Source organism: Peromyscus maniculatus, chromosome 21 (genome assembly GCF_049852395.1).
Source record: "Peromyscus maniculatus bairdii isolate BWxNUB_F1_BW_parent chromosome 21, HU_Pman_BW_mat_3.1, whole genome shotgun sequence".
NCBI lineage: Eukaryota > Metazoa > Chordata > Mammalia > Rodentia > Cricetidae > Peromyscus > Peromyscus maniculatus.
In genome coordinates, this window is record NC_134872.1 from 9,290,892 (window position 1) to 9,313,796 (window position 22,905).

The following is a 22,905-nucleotide window of genomic DNA, read 5'->3' on the forward strand; positions in this document are numbered from 1 at the left end:
TGGGAGCATGTATAAGGAGTTATGTGGGCGTATAGACGATTCAGACAGTAGTGTTGTTCAACGTTCACCCCATTCCGTGTGACAAGTCACAGAGGGTGCCTCTCTGGAGGCTCCTGCACAGTCCACCTAAGAGTCCCTTTTCTCCCAGCAGGAGTTCACTGCTTTTATAGGCTCAGGCAGAGGCCTCTTGAGCTTTGTAAGTTTCTCAGGACTTCTTTTTCTTGCCAGTTTTCCTGAGACCCTATCACCTTCATCCCTCAGCATGAAGCACATCCGCTGTTCCCTCCTGGTTTCTCACAGAGGTGACTCTGCCTGGGTTCAGGCTTTCCTAGGGACTTGGTGTGGTGCATAGAGAAACTCACTTCGGCCTTTCTCCACTCTGACGTCAGTGTATTGAAAGTGTGCTTGTAGCGTGCATCAAGAATTAAATAAGGCAATGTATTTGTTCACATTTGACACCCCCACCCCACCCCCCAGGCAGCAGAAGCTCAAAGAAACTTTGAGTTTTAGGTCTGAGACAGGAGAGGAGCTGATGATGGAGAAGCTGGTGGCTTCTAGTTAGGCATGTTGATGATACCTGAGATCATTGCCCTGCCAACTCGGGGTAAAACCTATTAAAAGTCACGTTTTCTGGGAATAGCATAGCCTTGATACCTGTTGACCTGGGCGGAGGGAGGTGTGTGCCTACGTGTGTGCGTGTGTGCGTGTGTGTGCGCGCGCGTGTGTGTGTGAATACAGAGACCAGAGATGACCTTTTAGTGCCTTTCTCATATGCCATCCACTTCCTTTGTAAGGCGCAGCCTATCTTTCACTGTCCTGGGGCTTTCCCAGGACACCAGGCTGGCTGACTACCTGGCAAGCCCCAGGAATCTGTCTGCCTTGAACTTTTTCCCAGCACTGGGATTGTAAGTGCATACCACTGCACTTTTTGGTGTGGGTTCTCGTGCTTGAACTCAGGTCCTCATGCTTGCCTGCAAGCATCCTGCTAACTGAGCTTGCTCCCCCGCCCCTGCCCATTGCGTCTCGCTATCCTGAGATGCCCAGTGTCTTGCTGGACTCAGTTTTCTTCCTGCCTGAGGAGGCTCACACTCCTGGGTCTGGCAGTCATGGTGTGCACACTAGCTCACTGGCTCATGAAAGTGTTCTAAAGATGGCTCAGGGGCATCCCAGGGAGAACTGGCCAAGAACAACCTGAGGACGTCCTTTCAGCCCAGCCACAGCTCTCCCTGCAGCTACGTGTTCATTGTTACAGTTCAGTGATTGGGTCACACTTACTGCTGGTGCAAACGTTCATCAGTGACACTTCCATGGTTCCACTAACACGAATCACCTCTCAGCCACTGTCACCGAGCTTCAGACACTACTAGCTATTTTTATCTCCCTTGCAATTAGGCCTTTTCCTGCTGTAGCTGAAGGCTATCCCAGGAATGAACATGAGTTGGATCGGGAATATCCATAGTAACTGAGTTATATTTTCAGCTGCAAGAGGAGGGATCGAGACACAAGGCGATAGTGGATCCCAAACCCAGGCCATCCTGTGTGTCTTGACTTACCTAACCCCAAACACAGTTCCACAAACTTACTCTTGTCCTTTTCTGGGGTAAGAGGTGAGATTAGGAACTGGCCCATCTATGTGACTTACTAGTTGGACTCCCTAGGGGGGTGAAATGGCCAAGACACTAAGGGGACAGATGGGTGTCGTGGACCATTAGCCTAAAGGAAAGGGGCTGCTGTGGGTGAAGGTGTGGGTGGTGACAGAAAGGGACTGTGGGGCCCAGCCATATGTCAAATGCTTTGTAACTCTCCCACTGTGTCTCGGTAGCACCAGGCGCAAAGTAGGTAGCCTTGTCTCCAAACAACAAAGGAAAATGCACAGACAGTAGAAACACATGGAGCTGTCCCAGGTCTTACGACGTGTAAGGGAGGCTGGGGGCATGGCCAGTCACCTTATCAAATCCATGCGCTTCCTGGGGGGCTTAAAACTAGTTCTAAGAATGGGCAGCATGGGATGAACTGGCCAACACATCTTGGGGAGACTGTGACCAGATGGAGAGCTGAGGGGATATTAAGGAGTGATGGATGAAAAGTAGGCCCAGAGCCACGGGCTGAAGCAGGTAGAGTTGGTTCTGTGGAAAGAGAGTGGGATTCCAGGAAGAGAGCGGAAGTGGAAGATGCTGAGTCCACCGTGGAGCCTGAGTTCCTAGCTGGGCCACACAGAGCTCCCCAGGTGAGCAGGCCTTCTGAGAGATGCTTCTCTCAGGGGGGCTGCTTAATCTTATAAGTTCTCCCTGTGTCTGCCTCACTCGGAGCAGCAAGGGGAGGGTGGTCCAGGGGGTGGGCCCAGGAAACCCCCACCTCCACCCTGATGGCAGGTTGTTGAAACCAGGTCTGGAAGCGGCACTTCAAGCGGCCATTTCTGTCCCTGTCCCCGAAATGCAGACATGACCCCCACACAGCTTACCTGGGTATCTTTTCTCTAGCTGTCCGTGGCTGCCGGGAGATGGAGAGCAGTGAGTGGTGGGCTGACGCTTTCTTCTGGGAAACCTCATGATGTAAACACTCAGGCCCAGTGGTTACCAGCCCAGACTGGCTTCTAGAAGCTGTGCTGTATTTGCCCTCCAGTGGAGCATGGCTCTAATGTCACTCAGCTCTGACATGTGTCGCATGTCACATGTCATGCATTCACAGCAGAGGTGCGTGGAAGCACAAGAGTCTGATTGACTTGGTGACTGCAGGGTGGAGGTCAGCCTCATCCTGCCTGGCCTTTCTCCCCAGGCCCTTCCTCTGAGTTCTGAAGTTTGGAACTTGGGTTCTAGTTTGCTGCTTTCTTTGTAGCGCTGGGTTTTGAACCTAGGGCTTCACGCTTACTGGACAGGCACTCTTGCACTGAGCCACATCCCTGACCACATTCCTTTCTTTTTACTAATTTCTGTTTTGAGTCAGAGTCTCATTAAGGTGTCCATGCAAGCTGGGCAGTGGTGGTGCACACCTTTAGTCCCAGCATTTGGGAGGCAGAGCCAGGTGGATCTCTGTGAGTTCAAGGCCAGCCTGGTCTACAAAGCGAGATCCAGGACAGGCACCAAAACTGCACAGAGAAACCCTGTTTTGAAAAACAACAACAACAAAAGATGCCCTTGCAAGGCCTTGAACTTATGGTCTTCCATCCTCAACATCCTGAGCCATTGGGATTTTAGGCGTGTGCTGCCTGGCCTGGCTCACCACTCAGATTTTAACTCTGTTTTAGTGTCACATCTGGGGAGGCTGTCAGAGGAAAGCGCCCCTCCTGATGTCATTGCAAGCCAAGTGTGTTGGGATAGGACAGGGAAGCCAGTGTCCGGTGTTGCCATAGAAGGGAGACTTGTGCCACCAGCCACCACCACAGTTCTGCAGGGCACCTTCCATGTCCTGGCACACCACATCAGATGCTATCAGAGCCTCAACATGCAGAGGGCAAGGCGTATGCCTGTTCACAGGCTACTGTGAGGGCATACGTGGGTCCTGGTCTGAATCAAGGGAGGCTTTCCCAGCAGGCCTTGCAGTGGGGAAAGGGTCGTTTGGCAGAACATGCTGAGCTAGGGACAAACCAAAGGCCCAGACTAGGTGAACCAGCACATCCTTTAGTTACCTTGTTGAGCTGGAAGTTGAAAAACTGGGCTCAGTTAAGCTAGGTCCAGAATGAGGTACTACTATAAGTATGTGTAGCATGAATCCTAATTGGTCTCAATAATAAAACCCCAGAGCCAGATATCAGGTAAATGCTGAAAGATCAGTAAAGGAGCCAGCCACCAGAGAAACTTCTTACCTCTACTGAATCCTCAGCCTGAAAGGGGCCACGCTCCTGTCTCCACCCCGCCTTATCACTTCCTCTCTCTGCCCTGCCATATCACTTCCTGTTTCCTCCTCCCAAGTGCTGGGAGTAAAGGTGTGTGCCACCACTGCCTGGCCTCTAGTAGTTAGCTCCACACTCTGATCTTCAGGCACGATTTATTTGTTAAAGCACAAACAAATTATCACCGCAACTACGTGACCTCACCAGTAATTATGTGACCTCACCAGTAACTATGTGACTTCCTGTTTGTCCATGAACTTTCTACACAAAGAGCCCTTGAATCCCATTGGAGAGTGATGATGTCATTGGCGCACACCCACACCTGGCAGGTGCTATTGTGGACCTCGGCCATCCAGTGTGGAGCCTCACAGGGAAAGAGGTGTTTGGAGGGCCTCTCTGCCTGTTTCCTAGGACCCCAAATGGAAGCTGCCTAGTGGGTTGGCCAGCTATGGGCAATGGAGATAGAGGAAAGTTTGAAGTGAGGGTGTAGGGAGACTCGCGGCCATTTTCTCCGTGTTTACTAATGTATTAATGCACTTTCACTTCTTGATGTTACCCTGTGCATAGTGCAACTAAAAATACTGGGTCCAGACTAGAAGGTAGATGGGGAGGGGCTTCTGCATACACCTAGGGCCCAAGGAATCCACAGCAGCAGATGGTGAGGGGCAGGAAACGGGAACCATTGGTCAGGCCAGCCAGTTGGAGGGCTCAGGTGACCACTGTTAAGCCTGTAAAGTAGAGCTGGGGACAGAAGGACACAGGGCTCCCTGCTCTGCAGTTACCCCACTGCTTTCTGGAGCACGGCGCTGGCTGACTTCAGCCCCTGGTGGATATCCATAGGCCGACAGAGGACCTACTCTTCTTCCAAAGAGAGGACAGCCAATGGACCAGTGTGTTGTTTGCACATCTGGGCGCAGATCACAGTGCTTTCCTCCGGCACTGGTTCCCTGTGACTTTGACAACTAGGACCCTGTACAGCTTGAGGGTCTACATTTCTGTTACCAAGACAATGTTCCAGATCCCATGTCCACCACTGCCATTGCTCCAAAGTCCCTTTGTCCTTCAGAAAGCACAGACTGCCAAGAGCGTCAATTTGATTGGTAGGGTTAGGTTTGTCTCATGCTCCGGCTGATCGGCAATTCAGAAGGTCCTTGGGCACTGGGGGAGAAGCCCCCAAAAGAGGGTAAGAAAGGAATGCCACCAGGTATTGCAAGATTATGTACCTCGGGGCTGGAAAGACAGCTCAGCAGTTAGGAGCACTGGCTGCCCTTCCAGAGGACTTGAGTTCTATTCCAAGCACCCATATGGTGATTCACAACCACCCGTTCCAAGGGATCTGAATCTCTCCCTCTTCTGGCTTCCATGGGCACCAGGCATACACGTGGTGTACAGACATACATGCAGGCAAAACACTCACATAAAATGATGAAATAGTAATAATAAGAAGAACAGAAGAATGTGTACTTTTGTCTTTTGGGTATTTCTTGAGGAGGGAGTGTGAAGCATCAGGAAAGGCAGACAGTCTGTTCTGGAGCCAGATCCCTCCAGGTAGGAGCTGAGAGAGTGGGGAGATGAGCAGGGGAAGCCAGAAGTGAGGTTAGGCTTGTTCTAGGGACCACTGGCTTAAGCAGAGGCAGTTTGGGCCTTAGGTGTGGAGGCCAGGACAGCTAGATAGGCTTCAGGTTAAGGTTGATGCGGCATTTAGAGACTATCTGGAGTCCTCACTGGTGCTGTGGCATCATTTGTACCGTAAGAACTGTTTCAGATTGTTCGAGCCTGGCTTGGATGCTTGGAGACAGACTATCTTCGCTTTTAGAAGCATACAAAATTCTGTATAACGGAGAGCTGTTTCGTGTGGGCGGATGCGAGTGACTGCCAGTTTCCTCCATGCTGGGCCAGGGATGGCCAGGCTGTGGTCTGAGGACCTCGCCTGTCTGTACTCAGCCTGTGTGCTTTAGGTGTGTGTGTGTGTGTGTGTGTGTGTGTGTGTGTGTGTGTGTGTGTGTGGTGTGTCTGTGATGGATGAGTGCGAACACAGTGGAGGGGGAGAGGTTGCATCCATGGTGTTTATAATAAGCTGCAGGCACGTGAGTGCACACGGTGTGTTCATGTATAGACGGAGAATGTCCCTGTGCACATGCCGGCAGTGTGTACACAGAGTGTGTATACGTGTGTGTGCATGGACACAGGGCAGACTCGCCATGAGCTCTTCCCGGTAGGTGTGACAGGAAGAGGGCCCCAGTAGGCTGGAATGCTGTTAGCGCTGAGGTTTGCTGCTCCCTGCCTGAGGCTCACTTATATAGATAGGAAGAAATCCTCAGCCTCCCAGGGCCTAGCGGATGGCCTTTATTTGTCTCATTTGCATTGTTTTTCTTTATTCACGGCTTGGCCACACTTCTGCCTAGGTTGGGCGTGGTCCTGCTTTCCCTACCACATTCAGGTTCTCCCAGCTCCAGCCCCTGAGGCTCAGGGGTCCACACACTGGGCACTTGCCTCTTAGCACGTGACTCTCGGGCTCCACAGGGAGTCTGGCTGCCGGCTTTTGTCATCTGTCAGGCATCTACTTCTCTGCTGTCTCTCTGCTGTCCCGGGAAGAGGGGGTGGAGCCAAGTGCCCTGGGCTGTGAAGTAGCTGGACCTGGAGTCAGTGTTGGACACTCCTCTGAGGCCCCTGGAAGGTCTGGGCCTCTGAAGCCTCTCTCTTACCCCAAAGCAGCCAGGTGCTGCCCCTTAGTTGCTTCCTTGGGGGTGCTGAGGTCACAGAAGTAGACTGCATTCCACCTGGGGACAGCTTGCTCCCCAGAAGTCCACAATGGTGCCCCACCTGCAGAGATGTTAATAGCATGCTGTCCAGACACACATCTCCCTTCCCTTCCTCGGGGGGTGGGTTTTCCAGCTGCCACTCATGGGGTGACCTCTGTGCTGGGCCCTGGGAGTGCCAATTGGCAGAGACTGCCTGCTGCTGGGAGTGTCCATCCATCACCGTGGTGGTGGCAGGCTCTCACAGCTACAGGCCAACCTTGGGGCAGATGCTGGGGACAGGATTTCTTCCAGACTGACAGGCCCCTGTGCAGAGAAGCCCTTGGGACTCCCGGGCTTCCCAGGAACGGTTTTAGTTCCTTGAAAATGATCACAGCTCTAAGCAGCTGGTTGGAACTGTCTAATCTCGTGAGTGCTTCTTGGTTGGAGCTGGTGCCCTGCATGTACCCCGGACATAGTCAGGATCCTTAATCCACACAGACATGATGTAATGTCATCCACATGATGTCTGTGTGGAACAACGTCTATGTGGATTACGCCCTTTACTTGAAGTGAAGAGAGGCCATTGATATTCAGTGCCATAGCGTGGCCTTGGACCACAGGCACCAGTAAGGACATAACACACGTGGCATGTTTTATGACGGCATTGAGCAGCTGCACTCGGTGAGCACTGAGTCTGCTCACAGGTGGGGGGGGGGTCAGGAGAGGAAAAGGCTGCTGAGACCTGCAGGTTGCTCTGCCCAGGCTGGCACAGAAGCAGGCGGCCCCAGGTCTGCGAACTAACTCAGGCTGCCTGAAGCTGTGGTACCCTGTCTCCTTGGCTGGGCTGCTGGGTAGAGTTGGCCAGCGCCAGCCCTCTCTGGATCCTTCTGCGTGTGCAAAATGCACAGAAGAATAGAATGCTGTGGGCAAACAATAGTGCGGGGCAAAGCTGGCACCAGGTCCAACCCAGGTGAGCCAAGCTGCCTTCTGGAACACCCAGCAGGCCACAGGCCACAAAAAAACAAACAAACAAACAAACAAACAAATAAAACAAAACAAAACAAAAAACGAGAAAGGTAGTCCCGGTCCTGAGTTACACCACCCGCCTCCCCTTCGTTGGTGGGCGGAGAAGGTGCAGTTTGTGAAGCGCTGTGTTAGCGCAGGGGATGGAAACAGCGATTGCATTCCACTTGAGCACGGCTTCTGCTTTCCGGCATAGCATTAGCTCATCCTGGAGGTGCTGTCCTGTGAGAGGTATAGCTTAGCTGGGGAGAGTCTCACGTGGCCAGCAGAGGCTCATGGGATTATTAGGGAGTGGTTTTTCCTGGCGAAAGAGGAAAGGCTTGGGCGAGGGAAGTGGCTCAGTGGTCCAAGGACTTCCTCTGAAGGACAGAGTTTGGAACCTCAGAAGTCACGTAAATGCTGGGTGGACATGGCTGGCTCCCTTGTAATTTCAGTCCAGGGAGGCCGGGAGCGGGGATCCCCAGTGCAAGCTAGGTAGAGCAAGACTAGTCATGTCCACGATGTCTGTGTTTGATTGACAGATCCTGCCTCAGTAAGGTGAAAGAGGAAAATGATTCCCAGAATCCACCCCTGTCCTCCACATACATGCATGCCTCTATGTACATGCAAACACACATATACACATGCACATGAAAATGGATAAGGGGGAAAAGAGGAAGGACTGATTTGTTCATAGGCAAAGGAATGTGGTCTTGATTCTTAAGAGAAGAAACTATCTGCTTTTGCCCTGGATGTGCAAAAACAGCTGCCTGCCATGTTAGGAGAAGTGTGAGGTGGCTTCTAGACCTCGTCATACATGCCCATCTGGTGATCAGGAGGCTGGGAGCCCAGCTGTGTCCAGCCATCTATGTGTTTTTCTCATGTGAGCCATCCAGAGGGAACTTGCACCATATTTGGCTTTCCCTCAGCTGGTGGCCATCTCAGTGACCCGTCTCCAGCTTTGAGCAGCTTCCAGCGCATGGGGGCTCAGCAGGGGCTGAGTGTTCGTCTTGGGGTGGAGGCAGCCTGAAGCTGCTCGTTTGCTCCACAGTAACCCCAACTCCAGCCTAGATAGATAAGTGTAGTAATGAGCAGGCGCCTGGGCATTTACCGCTCCCTTGGTGATGTCACTCGGGGCCCCTGGAGGTCCACATCTGTCCCCAGGTGGCAGAACTCCGTCTGATGAGCCTGCAGGTCAGGGAGCTTGGCTTTGTGTAGGAAGAGTGTCTGCCTGACTCTCCCGTACTTCTGTCTGCCTGTCTGCTCGTCTGTCTGTCCACTGAAGACAGACACAGTTCCTGCTCTCCCATGCCGTTATATAGGGAAACTGGGTTCCTCCACAGCTCAGAGCTTCCCTTGGTGCCCCTCCCTTTCGTTCCTGGGCCCCTTTTCCCACTGGGATGATTCTCAGCCCTCTGGGGCGATAGCTGACAGCCAACCTCCTCTGCTTAATGATTCAGTCTCAGAGCCTCAGGCTTCCTGGCTCTAGCTTCCGCTTTTCCCTGCCTCGCTTAAACAAGGCTCCAGGGACTCCTTGTCCAAATTAAGGTGGCACCTGGTGACAGGTTGGGAATGTCCAAGTGTCCCATCCATGAGAGACAGTAAGACTGTGGGTAGAATGTTCCTTTGGGGTGGAGCTTTCTCAGATCTGTGAATTTGGGTGCTCCCTGGAGACTTGGGAAGACCAGGCAAGTTCTCCACATGTCCCTGGCTCATGAGGTCTCTTTAGACATTATGCACAGGAGCTAAAATGTAATGTCTGCCTGTCACGCTAGGGTGGGCTCTTATCTGACACCATGCCGAGGGACATGTCTGAGTTGGCATCTTTATCTCCGAACCAATGGCTTCCATTTATCATTTATAGCACATTTCCACCGTCTACTTGAAAACGGCAGTGTTCTGACTTTGTTTCGGATGTGTACCCCCCCCCCCCGCCCCTGCCCCCCTTTTCTAAAGATCCTGGCAGAAGACACTTGGCAGACATTCCCTAGACATTTGATGTGACTCTGTGACAATAAGCCCTTTCAATCATTCATAGAGGAATTAACAATGCATTGATTATATTATTTAATCATAAAGCAAGTGCTTGTGAATTGTGTACAAATTACTTGTGTTTGTGTAAGCCTAGAAGGGTAAGTAAAAAGCTCGCAAATGAAATGCTGAGATAATTGCCTGTTGGTACAGGCACCTGTGCACCACATCAGGCTGAGAAAATGGCCATTGGTCCGGTGCTGAATAGGCTCTGTCCACCTGTCCTCCTTTTGAGATGGGAATGGTGGATCCTCCTAAACTTAGATGCCATTTGGACAAGTGCTCTGCAAACCCTAAGCAATATGCATGTGCCGTGATCATGAATATACAGTGTGAGGTCATTCTGGGAAGCAGACAGTAGTATAAAACAGACACAAGGTCTGCTTTTGGCCTAGAACGCCACCTATAAGCCTTTCATACTGCACTGTGGGAGACTCTGCCTTTGGCTTCAAGCGGTTCAGGACTGAGGCCTAACAAAGCATGCGACAACTAGAAAAATTAATCCAATCTGCATTTTGCAGGATACAAGACCCTTTTGAAAGGGATCTCTGGGAAATTCAACAGTGGAGAGCTGGTGGCCATCATGGGTCCTTCTGGAGCTGGGAAGTCCACGCTCATGAACATTCTGGCAGGATACAGGTGAGCAGATGCCAGCAGAGAGAGCTGTGTGAGGGGTGGAGCCACTTCAGGGCCATCGTCACAAGGAGCATTCTGTCATGCACAGCATTTGCTACCAGAAGCTCTGCTCACACGGGCTCCTGGGAAACAGAGCACATGCGTTCATACGTGCCTCTGTGTGTGTGTGGTGCATGTTGTGTCCAGAGCTTGAGAATCCAGGAGGGAAACAGGACAGAGAAGCCAGTGCTGAAAGCCTGCACCTGCTGATGGTTGCACAGGCCGTGAAGAAGAGAGCACAGGCAGGGGGACAAGGCAGCTTCCTAATTAGCACCTCCCTCAGTTTACCCTCTGGACAGGAAAATGTACCAAGGTCAAGATCTGGAAGAGCAATAATTGGAAGACAGAGAGCCAGTCGGGAGGCTTGCTGGACAGTTAGACAAGGCGTGACAGAGGAGAGTGAGGAGCTGCCATGTCCAAGGCCTGTGGTCTCTATGGTTGTTCAGGATGTTAGGAATCACCCTTGCCAAGGTCACACCAAGGTCATTCATCTGTGAATGATTCTAAAATGGAAGCTTTTGAAGTGCTTAAGAATGGCCTTCTGGCCGGGCGGTGGTGGCACACGCCTTTAATCCCAGCACTCGGGAGGCAGAGCCAGGTGGATCTCTGTGAGTTTGAGGCCAGCCTGGGCTACCAAGTGAGTTCCAGGAAAAAGGCGCAAAGCTACACAGAGAAACCCTGTCTCGAAAAACCCAAAAATAAAATAAAATAAAATAAAATAAAATAAAATAAAATAAAATAAAATAAAATAAAATAAAATAAAATAAAATAAAAAAGAATGGCCTTCTGAAATCTTGTTCTTCCATTCTCACAGAGCAAGAAGTGGCAGCAACAATAATCCATAGTTAACCATGGACCAAAAGAATTCAAATTCCATTCTAAACAATCCATACTTTACTTGCACACATCTTTTTAAAACAAATCTGATGAAATCTGATGCCACTTTTGTCCCATCTAGGACATGGATCAGTGTAGCCACACTCTATACCTGTTAACTGTATAGGCTATGCGATTGGCTGGAGAGATGTGGGATTTTGTTCAAGGGACCCTTGTTTTTCTTAATCATGTCCCCAAAGCACAAAGATGAAAATGTTGACAATTTTATTATGACACATTATAATTGTTTTATTAGTTGTTATTATTAATTTCTTGCCATGCTTCATTTATAAATTATGCTTTAACACACGTGGCATAGAAAAAGTCATGGTCCATATAGTGTACAAAACTCTGCGTGGCTTCAGTATCTACCTAGAACGTGTCGCTTACTTTCCTGTTTCTGTGGCCAAATCCCTGTTGCAGAAGCAACTTGAGGGAGCAAGGGTCTGTTTGGCTCATAGTCTTGGAGGGCACAGTCATGGGAAAAAGCATGGCAGCTGAAGCAGCTTGGTTTGTGGAAGCTGGAGGGCTTCCCCAAGGGAGGCCTTCTCACTTCCTGGCACTGCCCCAGAAGCAGATAGAGTGGAGCCAGAGGAAGATCCAGGCTTCAGCCTTTAAAGGCCTGTCCTCAGTGACCCACCTCTACCACCCAGGCCCCACAGCCTCCCATTTCAATACCACAAGCTGGCGACCAAGAGGTCAAGCACACCCTGTGAGGGACATTTCAGATGCAAGCCAGAATATAATATAGTTGCTGAGAATAATGATGAACACCTGTAATACTAATGATGTCAGTTACTGGGGTGAGGTGGGGAGATAAAACTCACCGTTCCTTAGAGCTCTGAATTGCTTCTTAATATCAGAGATTATGATTTTTCAAAGCCATCACTGTGACAAGTTCTTCTCCAATACATTCACATCTAAAGATCACAGCCACATTCTCAACTCCCAGGGTCAAGACAGGGAGGGCGCCAAGTGGGGTATTGGGGGGGGGAGGCTGGCTATTTTTCAGAACACTACGGCAATTCCTAGAAGACCAGGGTGCTTATGTATTCCAGAGATGCAGAGGCAGCCCTGCCAGGCTGGGTACCCAGAGGAAGCCAGGGGAGCTGGTCATTGCCTGGGAAGAAAGTAGGGCCCACTACAAGGCCGTCAGCCTTGACAGTGGGCCAGGGGAAGCTGGAACCCAGAATGATTCTATTAGTCCCCACGGGTTCTATAATGCTACTCTTCTCCCTGGCCACAGGGAGGCAGAGCTGCAAAGAGGTGTCCTTGGGAGGAAAGGAAGACAGGGGGTCCCTGGAAGCCAGCTCTGCTGGCGCTTAGAAGTACCTGAGAGGCAGCAGACCAAGCGTGCACACGCAGCTGACAGAGTGGCAGCTGGGGCAGTGGCCCTCCATCCCTGTCAGGACACAAGAGGCTCCCAACCTCCCCACCTGCAGTCAGAAGGTTCTCCCCTTGCATCAGGACCAGTCTTGAGGCTGAACTGCCATGGCTGGGACATTTCTCTGAGCCACCTGAGCCTGAGGCACCTGCTGGATGCACCTGTGATCCTGGGCTGCAGATGGGGTAATCAGTGGTGTACATCCTTGCCCTGTGGCTGTATCAAGGAGCATCCTCGGGCATGTTCGTGCAGTAGACAAAGAAAAGAAACCATTTCCACCTGGTGTGATACACATACCATTTGGGAGACGCCTGGTGTGTGGCTTGTCTCCCTGCTGGCCACTTGCTCCCGGCAGAGAGCTAGTGTGGTGCTCTGGGTCTCTGGTCCCTCTGCCCCATCCTGTCACCATGGTGATTGGTCCTGCTGGGAAGAGCCCAGGAGGTAGGTAGGCCCCCTCTCTGGTTGGCTTCTCCGAGCCACCCGAAGGTGGGATACCGAAGGAGCTGGCTGACAGCCACCTCTCCTTGCCTTTCCAGGGAGACGGGCATGAAGGGGGCAGTCCTCATCAACGGCATGCCCCGGGACTTGCGCTGCTTCCGGAAGGTCTCTTGCTACATCATGCAGGATGACATGCTGCTGCCGCACCTCACCGTTCAGGAGGCCATGATGGTGAGCCACCCCTGCCCTCGGCACAACGCAGACTTGCTGCACCCGGCCACATGCAGTTCGCTCCCTTTCTCAGAGCTGCCTCCCCAGGCTGGCGGCTTACACAGCTGTGTGGAACATAATCCCTGGGACTAGGAGTTTTAATGGCTCTCCTTTGGCAAAGTCACAACCAAGTTTCTGAGATTATTAATCACTAAGTTGAGTGACTGTTTTCGTGGAAACCGCCTTCCTATTTCCCCAACTTCCCTTCTGCTTAATTAGGGTTTCTGTTGTTGGAATAAAACACCATGACCAAAAACATGGTGGGGGGCAGTTTATGTCAGCTTATAATTGTAGTCCATCATCTAGGGTGGGGCAGGAACCGGGAAGCAGGAGCTAACGCAGAGGCCATGGAGGGGTGCTGCTTACAGTCTTACTCCTCATGGCTTGCTCAGCCTGCTTTCTTATAGAACCCAGGACCACCAGCCCAGGGGTGGAGCTTGCCCACAAGCCAACCTGGCAGGGCTGTTCTCTCAACTGAGGCTCCCTCTTTCCCGATGACTCTAGCCTATGTCAAGCTCATATAACCTAGCAGCCATAGCCTCCATCACCGTCCTTGAAGAGTTCTGTCTTTGGCGGATTGCTAGTTCTCTGAGAGCTTCATCAGACTCACCCATATACCAGGTGAAAGGCAGAGTCAGCCATTTCTGGGTACCCACAGGGTCTAGGCTAAGCTGTCTGTAAGGAGCAGGGGTGAGAAGAGCCTCTGGGAGTTAAGCCGTGAGTCGGGGCTGCAGGCTTTCCAGCACCATGCGGGAACTCGGAAGCAGCTCCAGGGTCTCCAAGCTTCACCACCGAGAACTCTACCTCGATCTGTGATGTAGCGTTAGCGCCTTGGCCATGGCTCCCTCGTCTATGAGACTCTTCCCGTCTGTTAGTGGAATAGTGAATGAGTAGCACAGGAAGGTGGGGTCGAACCTTGACCCCGAGGCTCATCCATGTTGTCCTTCTGGGTCTGCATGGTTCTTTCCACTCCTACTATATTTGCTCACCGTATCTTCACAGGAGACTCCAGTGTGTAAATCCAGGGAGAGTTTAAAAATACCTTTCCCTCTGGGCACATGCAAGTGTCCAGATGATGCCAGTATCCTAGGCTTCCAGAACAGCCAGGCTGTGTTCTTTGCATGGTGTCCCCACCAATGCAAGCACTCTGGACTTCTGGGATCATTTTGTTTTTATAAAGGCCTACCCCACAGTCAGTGACAGCCCACGTGATCTCATTGTGGGTAGAAGAAGCCTCTAGACTGTCTCTCATTAAAGGGTAATTTACAAACCAACGCTCAGCTCTGGTTGGTAGCCTCTGCTTGTGATATCACATTGTGCCCAACTGACACCGTTTCTCTGCTTTCTTGGTGACACTGCATGGAGTCCCGATAGGATTGTGCCTCCCCTGGTCCTGAAGAGGACATCGTCAGAGACTCTGCACTTCACTTAGCAGATGAGATGTTCATATTGGTGGCCTTACATGGAGAGGTCTTGCCCTCACGTTCATGACTTGGAATGGGCAAAGCCCAGACAGTAGCCACCATACAGCACTTTGTGTGATTTCAAAGGAGTCTTAGCTCAATAAAGGAAAGTGGGTTACGATTTCAGATCTGGGATCTGCTCCTCGACCTGCTTTGTGGGGAAACAGAAAGAGAGGGCCCGGCAGTAACAGTTACTTTAGCTCCTCTGCCCTGGTACGGTAAGGGAACACCACCACCCAGCCCATGAATAGTCACTTTAGGGAGATCTGCCTGCCTACCTGGCCTCCAGTGGGGCCTTGTCAGGCTAAGAGGATGCAGAAGGGTGTACACCCAGACCAGGGTGGGCAGCCTACTGAGAAGGTTTCCCTCACCTCAAATCTTGGCCTTCATGTGCTTGCCTGGCCCTGTGAGTCCCGAGTGGCCCTCCGTGTGTTGGGTGGCCTGGTTGTAGTTCTTGGTGAGTCCCTGGTGGACCTTGTGGTTGCTGGTGTGAGAACCATCGCTGGACTCTCCAGCTCCACTGATTTCTCTTCTGTGGTGATTATGACTCCTCTAGGTCTTGCTGTGAAATACATCCATTTTCAGAATCACATACACTTAGATCCTCAGTCGGGGGCTTTCACAGCACATTTGAGGATGTTTCTCTTTAAACTTTCTACCCCTCAAGATCCTGTCTTCCATGGGCCCCACTTCCTGGCCACTGGCTACTGACCTACAGCAATTGTACATTTTTATGTGCGTGTGTGTGTGTGTGCGCGCGCGTGTGTCCATCCCGACAGGTCCTGGTGACAGTGTCACAAGACAGGCAGCTGGCCTTGTAGAGGTGATGTAGGCCTACCCTTGACCCACTCTGAGGCCTGAGACCTCCTCAGTCCCTTCTCTTGCCTCTCAGTCTCTGATCTGACCCCTTTGGCAACTTCACCAATTAATGAGGAAGATTTTAAGCTTATTTTTGTGCTGGTCAAGAAACTGAGGCCCAGATGTGCCCAAGAACACAGAGTCTGATATAACTGAAACAGGGATGAACCTGGGCTAGGTGATTCTGTCTTGGGGTCTCACCCGGCAAGGCTGGGGCCCCCATTCTACACTGGTAAACAGTATCTGAGTAAAAAAACCAGGAAGTTCATCCCACTGCCCCATACCTGCTATCTGCAGATCCTCCCAAAGTGGCAAGTTCAAGTCAGCAATGGTTTATAGTTTGATTTGTGGAGGTCCTGAATGCTCTACTGGTCCCCTCCAAGACTGTCTTCAAACCCTGCTGCTTAGGGTTTCCTTGTCTCTGTGCTGGAACAGAGACATCTCACGGGGACACCTAAGATAACAAGAAGCCTAGCAGACCCACAGAGCTCTCCCAGGATCCCACCTCTATCAGGCCATGGGAGTGGGAAGCTCATCTCTCTTGGGTCTTGTGACTCCATCAAGCAGCTTAAAAAGTTGATGGGATCCTGGACCGTGGTGTGGCTTTGCACCATGGTGTGGCTTTGAACTGTGGTTTGACCCCTGGACCTGGCTTGGATCCCATGAGACGCCTCCTTCCAGAAGCCACCTCACTGTTGTCCTTATTGCCTACAGGTGTCTGCACATCTGAAGCTGCAGGAGAAGGATGAAGGCAGACGGGAGATGGTGAGTGTGATGCTCCAAGTCACGTGTGGCCCAGAGTGTGATGGGGGCACATGTGGAGACTGGCAGGGAGGATCTACCTATTCCTCTCTTCTAGATTTTTCTCTGTTGATGTTCTTTGCCTCTCCTTGGGTGTGTATGTGGGGGCATCAGAAAGTGTGTGGCAGGGTGCAATGGCTGGAGTCCAGGAGAGATGGTTCTGGGGCTAGATTGACGTGTAGATCCAGCAGTATGCAGCCTTAGCCCCGCCCCTCTATGGCCAGAAGATGCCAGCCTCAGGGCCTGGCCAAGGGCTCCACCCCCTTGGGTGTTTAATACATTTTAGATTAAAATAAATTTTTGTGAAATGCTGACAATGGAGATGGTTTAGTCATTGGTTTAAAAATAACCCCCTCCACCCACATACCTTTGCAAGGAGAAATTGAACTCTTATGTGTTATTAAGCAGCTTTTCCAAAAGAAGATAAAAACATTCCCAGCCTATCTGAGACTCTTCTCCTCCCTTTTACCAGTTTTCCTGGCTCCCTGAACCCTTGAGGAATGGGGAAGGATGCAAGCAGGACCCACCAGGAGCCCCAGGAGGTCATGCAGATCAATCCTTGTTCATAGGCTACCCTAGAGAGGCTCAGCCATCCTCCTCCTTTCTGGCGCTAGTACTCCTGGGATACTCTGTAGACGAATGTAGCAGAAGCCCCTCCCCCTTACATGATGTTATCTCTGCCTCCTGGAACATTCCAAGGCCAGGAAATGGGGGTAGCGCAGTTGCCAGGGACACCCATAGCGTGATGTGAGGTGCATCATTTAGTTGGGTATCATTAGATACTTACCTAAGGAAGTGTTTTTTTTATAATTCTGTTCACATGCTTCCTCCTTTTACTGCCCAGAATGTAGATTAAGGCTGGCAGTGGAAAAGCAGCTCCGGACAGCCTGAGGGTTCCTCTTCCCCTTTCTCACAAGACCCTCACAGTCTTGGGATTCTCTATCGTGGTAGTAGGGCGTGCAGTGCAGAGAGGAAGAACTTATTTCTGAAGCGAAAACAGCCCACTGGAACTACCGAAAATGTTTCCTGTGGAATTCTCCTATTCTGAGATTGAGGGGAAGAAACTGACCATTTGTACCCGACACAGAGACGATGTGGAAAGTTCAGGGACGACATGTGGGCAGCAGAATGGGGCTTGTGACCTTGTCCTGAGGGTGAGCTCCAGAGCCTTTGTAGTCTCCAGTCTTTTCCAAATAATGTGACTTAGAAGGACACCCATCCCCCACACCTCCACTGTCCCTGAAAGTGAACACAAGAAGAGACAGCTGAGGGGCTGACACCCCCCTACACACACACACACACACACACACACACACACACACACACACACACAAGAGGATGAGCTAACATTCTAACCCCAGTACTTCAGAATTAACAGGCTGTTTGCAGAGATGACTAAGATAACTTGAGGTCATTGAGATGGCTCTGATCCAATCTCACTGTGTCCTTACAAGAAGAGGAGGTCAGCACACAAGCATGCTCCGGGAGAAAACACCATCTGCAAGCCGGGGAGGGAGGAGTCAGGAGGGGCGGGGAAGAACCAGCGCCACCATGCCTTGAACTTGACTGACCAGCTATCAGACTCTGAGGTGACATTTCCAGTGTCTATGCCCGCAGTTTGGGATACTCTGTCATGGCAGCTTGAGCCGACTCAAGTCAAGCAACTATTGGGATGACGAAAGAAAGCTCTAGAAAGGAAAGAGAGGAAACCAAGCGTCAGAACACGGTGTGCCAAGCTGAGCCTGAGATGACCTGCACCAACGGACAGGGTCCTCCATCCTTTATCCGAGCCTACTTCCGCACCCCCTGCCCTTGCATCCCAACTTCCACTGGTGAGAAGGAAGGCCACCGGCTGGAACAGCGGTGGGATTGGCAGAAGCCAGAAGTGAATCCAGGTGGATGGAGCTCTTTCCTTTGGAGCATCCTTGTGGCTCCTGGCAACTGATCAGAAGACTGTGGTTGTTCCTGGACCACCTCCCATCCTTGGTCACTCCCATGCACCAGCCACTCAGGCTCAAGTCTTTAAGCCTCTAAAATCAATGTGAATGCAGGACGGAGAGATGGAGGCAGGGCTATTTCTCCACAGCTGTGGCTCTGTGGCCAGCCTTGTCCCATGTAGACGTCATAGGACTCAGGCCTCTGAGCGGATGACCACAGTGAGGCAGGCACTTGGCCTCCAGGGCTGCTTTCCCTGGAATGCTGTTTGGTAGTGCCAGAGTCTAGCTGCTGGTCCCTCTTCAGGGTGCTGGTCAGGCCTCAGGAGTCTGTTCTGCTGCTGCATCCTTTGGAGAAGCCTGGAGCCTTCTGGGAAAAGTCATAGCGAGGCCTCAGACTGACAGGACTCTTACATGTGCACAGCTCCCATCATCCTGGAGCCAGTAACAGACGTCTCAAGGACAGATTTGTAGCAGGAGGCTACCCTGACTCATTTCCCGGCAGTACCTTGGTGAATGCCGTGTATAGCGCGTGGAAGAACAATGGAATGGAATGTTCTAGTACATCATGGAGTATGTTGTTCACAAACTCCCTTGTTTCCCAGAAAAGGCACCTTGGCTCTGAGGAGCCCTCTGGTACAGCTGCTTCCTTGAGAGGGAGGTTGCCATGGGCCAGTCTCGGGCTGCTGAGACCATCCCTAGACAGTGAGGTCCCAGGAGGACTTGAATTACAAGTGACCATGAGGATGTTTTGCTTTGTGTTTTGTTTGTTTGCTTATTTAGGGAAACATATTAAAAAATGACCCTGGTTTTTTTTTTTTTCTTTCTGACTATTTTTAAACCAAAACCAACCTGGATAGTATTACTTCTGAGAAAAGGCTGGAGAGAATGGGCCAGGCCTGATGGCTGTAGAAATAGGGTCATGTGGCCAGAAGGACAGCCACCAGCTGGTGGCCTCTGTTTCCACTTCCCTTCCATGACAGTGAAGAAAAGGGGGTGCACTTAGTGTATGGAATGTCCCCACAGAGGAAATGACCCCAGCCACACTGCTGGCTCAGTCTGTAAGAGCCTGGAAGCCTTGTGTTGGAAGACCAGCAGACATTGTGGCAAGAAGCAAAAATGCCAACAAGAAAGGCCCATCCACTGTGGTGCTGCCTCTCTGGCCCTTCCCGGACAGCCACCAGGAAGCTGTTCCCAGGGCTGACATCCGTCTCTCGGAGGCATGGCATTCCAGAAGGAGATGGCGGTGCCGCGTTGAAGGCATCCGCAAGAAGAGGCAGAGCAGGACTTGATCCCGGGTCCCTGGCCCCACACTGCACCCGCTCCCAGCCCCACCAGCACTGGGTTCTAGGTGGTTCTGCCACCCGAGTCTGTCCTGGCCACGCATAAATAATTCACAAGTCCCGAGTGGAAAGTTTTCTTCTTTCCGAGTTCTCCTCCTCTTGGATGACCTCATCTCCCCAGAGAGGCCACTGGCCGAGGTCCTCCTGGTATGGCCTCCAGGGACTGGGTGCCTCAGAGCTGTCCCGCCTCTGGGCAAACTCTGGAAGGAATCACTGAACCCCCTGGAGAGAAGCCTGGCAGGGATGTGGCAAATGGATGAGCCTCTACTTCCCAAGAGCCTGCTGACCTGCTTGTTCCCTGAGACACCACTAGGTCACCGTCCCGGGACAAGCAGAGGACGCTGCACACAGCTAACTGCCTGTCTCTATTCCCAGCCTTCCTCCCAGGGCCCTGAGCACAGGGTGGCCACTGTGTCACTTACAACACAGATCCGTTTGCTGCCTTGAGCCACTCACCTGTTCACAGTCTCGAGTGGCCTCCTGACAGGGCTGGCTCAGGGGGTGTGTTAGGGAGCTTGGAGAGAATTTTGCTCACATGCTCCATGTGAGACGAGAAACATGAGTGATAACTGTTGGGAATGCTTAATGTGTGCTAAGTGTTCCAACAGGGCACTTTGCAGCCGTTAACTGCATTTGATGGTCAGTGACCTGATCATCCATCCACTTATGTGTTTATTAATCTATCCATTGATCAGATATTTATAGGACATTTTTTTTTTTTTTTTGCGCGCCAGACGTTAGGCTCAGCTTAGAAGTAAAAGATGACATCGAGTCACCAGCTGGAGGCTGGGTAAAGACTCCAGCCCTTGACTTGAACTCCCAATGCCACTTCTTGACTCTCGACAGTTCCTCCTGTCTCTCCAGTCAGGACCACAGGTTTAGAGACAGACAGCACCTGCCACTCACTTGGGATGGCCTGGGACGGTCCAGCAGTGTAGACATCTGTGTATGGACTAGCGAGGCTGTGCCCAGCAGGACAGGGCATCCCACAGAGCTCAGTATGTGTTCCTTATAGCCATGAGGTTGGAAGGGTGTTTCCTAATAGAGATATGGTTTTGTTGCCCACAGGTCAAGGAGATCCTGACGGCATTGGGCTTGCTGCCCTGTGCCAATACACGGACGGGGAGCCTCTCGGGGGGCCAGCGGAAGCGGCTGGCCATCGCCCTGGAGCTGGTCAACAACCCTCCTGTCATGTTCTTCGATGAGCCCACCAGGTACGCCTGTGTCTGGTGTCTGCACTGGTGACCAGGGAAGGACAGGGAAGAGTCCCTTCTAGAGTCTGTTCTGGGGTTCTCAGCAGCGGCCCTGCCATCTTGGTATGGCCTTGCAGGAACTACAAGAGACTGCCCTGTCTGCGGGATGGCAGGATGAAGCCACTGGCTCAGAGGCTTGTGTGTGCTTGGGTCGTGGGGTACTGAATGTGGAGAGATGGTTGGAGTTTGGAAACAATCCCGTAGTGTCCATCTCTCCCTTGTTCCCGAGTTACCAGTGGTGTAGTGCCCTGAAGCCTGGTGTGGTGGGGTATTCTGAGGAAGGGGCCTGCTGTGTTGTGTTTTAAGTACCCGCTTCCATTTTGAGTGGCACACCGCCTTTGTGTGGCCATGGGATTCCTGAATTCCGTCCTGGACACAGCTGCTTACATCTGGGGAGATGCTGGTCTCCAGTCCTGGCTCCAGAGCACACTGGCCACTAGTTAGTCAGCCCAGCTTTCTCCCAAGCATGTTGTATTCGGGCATTCCCAACAGAGTAGGCCGGCCGCACAGGGTTTGTCCTGACTGACTTTATCCAGACTTGGTCATCTCCTTCCCACTGTGTGCTCATCTCGTGGATGCTCACTGAACTTGAGGGCCTTCTCCAGCATCCCAGGGAGGGTCCACCTCCACCTCAGCCCCCCCCCCCCAGTGCCTGGCCCACAGTGGGTGGTAATTAGAAGGGCCCAAAAGACAGCTGCAAGAAACCTTCATATTGCCTCTCTCAGGCTCCCTGCCCTGGGGGACAGCGAGTGCTCAGGGGTCCCCACTGTGACTCACTCCTCTTGTTGGAAGCTACATAGTAGAAACAAGATGGGGTGGGAGTGTTCAAGCAGGAGAGAGGAAAATTCACCCAGGAGTGCCAGATCCTGGCTAAACCCTGCACGCCTCAAGGTGCTGCCTCCACACAAAAGGCATCGGTATAGTCAATAAAACCTCAGAAGGAGCACAGCCACAGCCCAGCCCACTCCCTCTAACAGCCCCCAAGTGGGCCAAAGGGTGTGGGATTGCGGCGACCAACTGCCGGGCCTCACTGCTTACTTTGGAGCCCCGTATTTACCCAGACAGTTCTGATGTCTCTCGCCAAGGCAGGTGGGGGATCCCCTCCCCCATTCCACATCCAGCCCTTCAGGAATCTGCTGGTCTCCTGCATTCTTGCCAGGAGTGGCATACAGCGCACACAGCTCCCACCAAAGTGCCACCCTTGAACAGTTACGCAGGCTGAGAAGAGCATGACCTTGGGGGTGCAGCCACAGGGTCCTACGACATGCCCTCCCTCGGCAGTGACTGTCCAGGTCCCCCCCCCCCAAGACCCGGGGCACTAGGCTTGTTCTTCCCATTCACAGCATCTCATGGTGTCTTTGACTTACAGTGGCCTGGACAGCGCCTCCTGCTTCCAGGTGGTGTCCCTGATGAAAGGGCTGGCCCAGGGCGGCCGGTCCATCGTCTGCACCATCCACCAGCCCAGCGCCAAGCTCTTCGAGCTGTTTGACCAGGTAGGTACACGGGCCCCACCCTTGTCCATGTACTTGACCTCCGTCTCCATCCCAGATTCCATCCCAAGATCTCTCATGGGACTGAGGCAGCCTGGGAAAATTAGACCCTGGATCCTTATTCTTTCTGCCGGTTCTCAGGGTTATTAGCTGACTGGCTGGTCAACGAGCTGGTTGGCTGACTGACTAATGACTGACTGGTTGAATAACTTGTTGACCGCTTGACTGACAAGCTGGCTGACCAGTGGGGGGCAGACTGGCTGACGGATGATTGACAGACGTGAGAGGCTCCGTTGATTTACACAGAGGAGAGGCTGTGAATGATGCCTTTCTCTCTTCCTCTCCCTCAGCTTTATGTCCTAAGTCAAGGACAGTGTGTCTACCGGGGGAAGGTCTCGAATCTCGTGCCGTATTTGAGGGATTTGGGTCTGAACTGCCCTACCTACCACAACCCTGCAGACTTCGGTGAGTAGAGCCCACCCAGCTGGAAGGAAAGGGAATCTCCCCCCAGTCTTGT

At 52.0% G+C, this 22,905-nt stretch overlaps 1 protein-coding gene across 2 annotated transcripts in view; it reads left to right on the plus strand.

Moving 5' to 3' along the window:
• Abcg1 (ATP binding cassette subfamily G member 1) overlaps window positions 1–22,905 on the plus strand; it is a 58,735-nt gene that overhangs the window by 25,140 nt on the left and 10,690 nt on the right. For both annotated transcript variants that reach the window (XM_042265679.2, XM_076558474.1), the window contains exons 3-8: window positions 10,125–10,242; window positions 13,075–13,207; window positions 16,282–16,332; window positions 20,714–20,859; window positions 22,268–22,391; window positions 22,739–22,853. In XM_042265679.2, coding sequence (XP_042121613.1) covers window positions 10,125–10,242; window positions 13,075–13,207; window positions 16,282–16,332; window positions 20,714–20,859; window positions 22,268–22,391; window positions 22,739–22,853 — 687 coding nt within the window. The remainder of the gene's footprint in view (window positions 1–10,124; window positions 10,243–13,074; window positions 13,208–16,281; window positions 16,333–20,713; window positions 20,860–22,267; window positions 22,392–22,738; window positions 22,854–22,905) is intronic.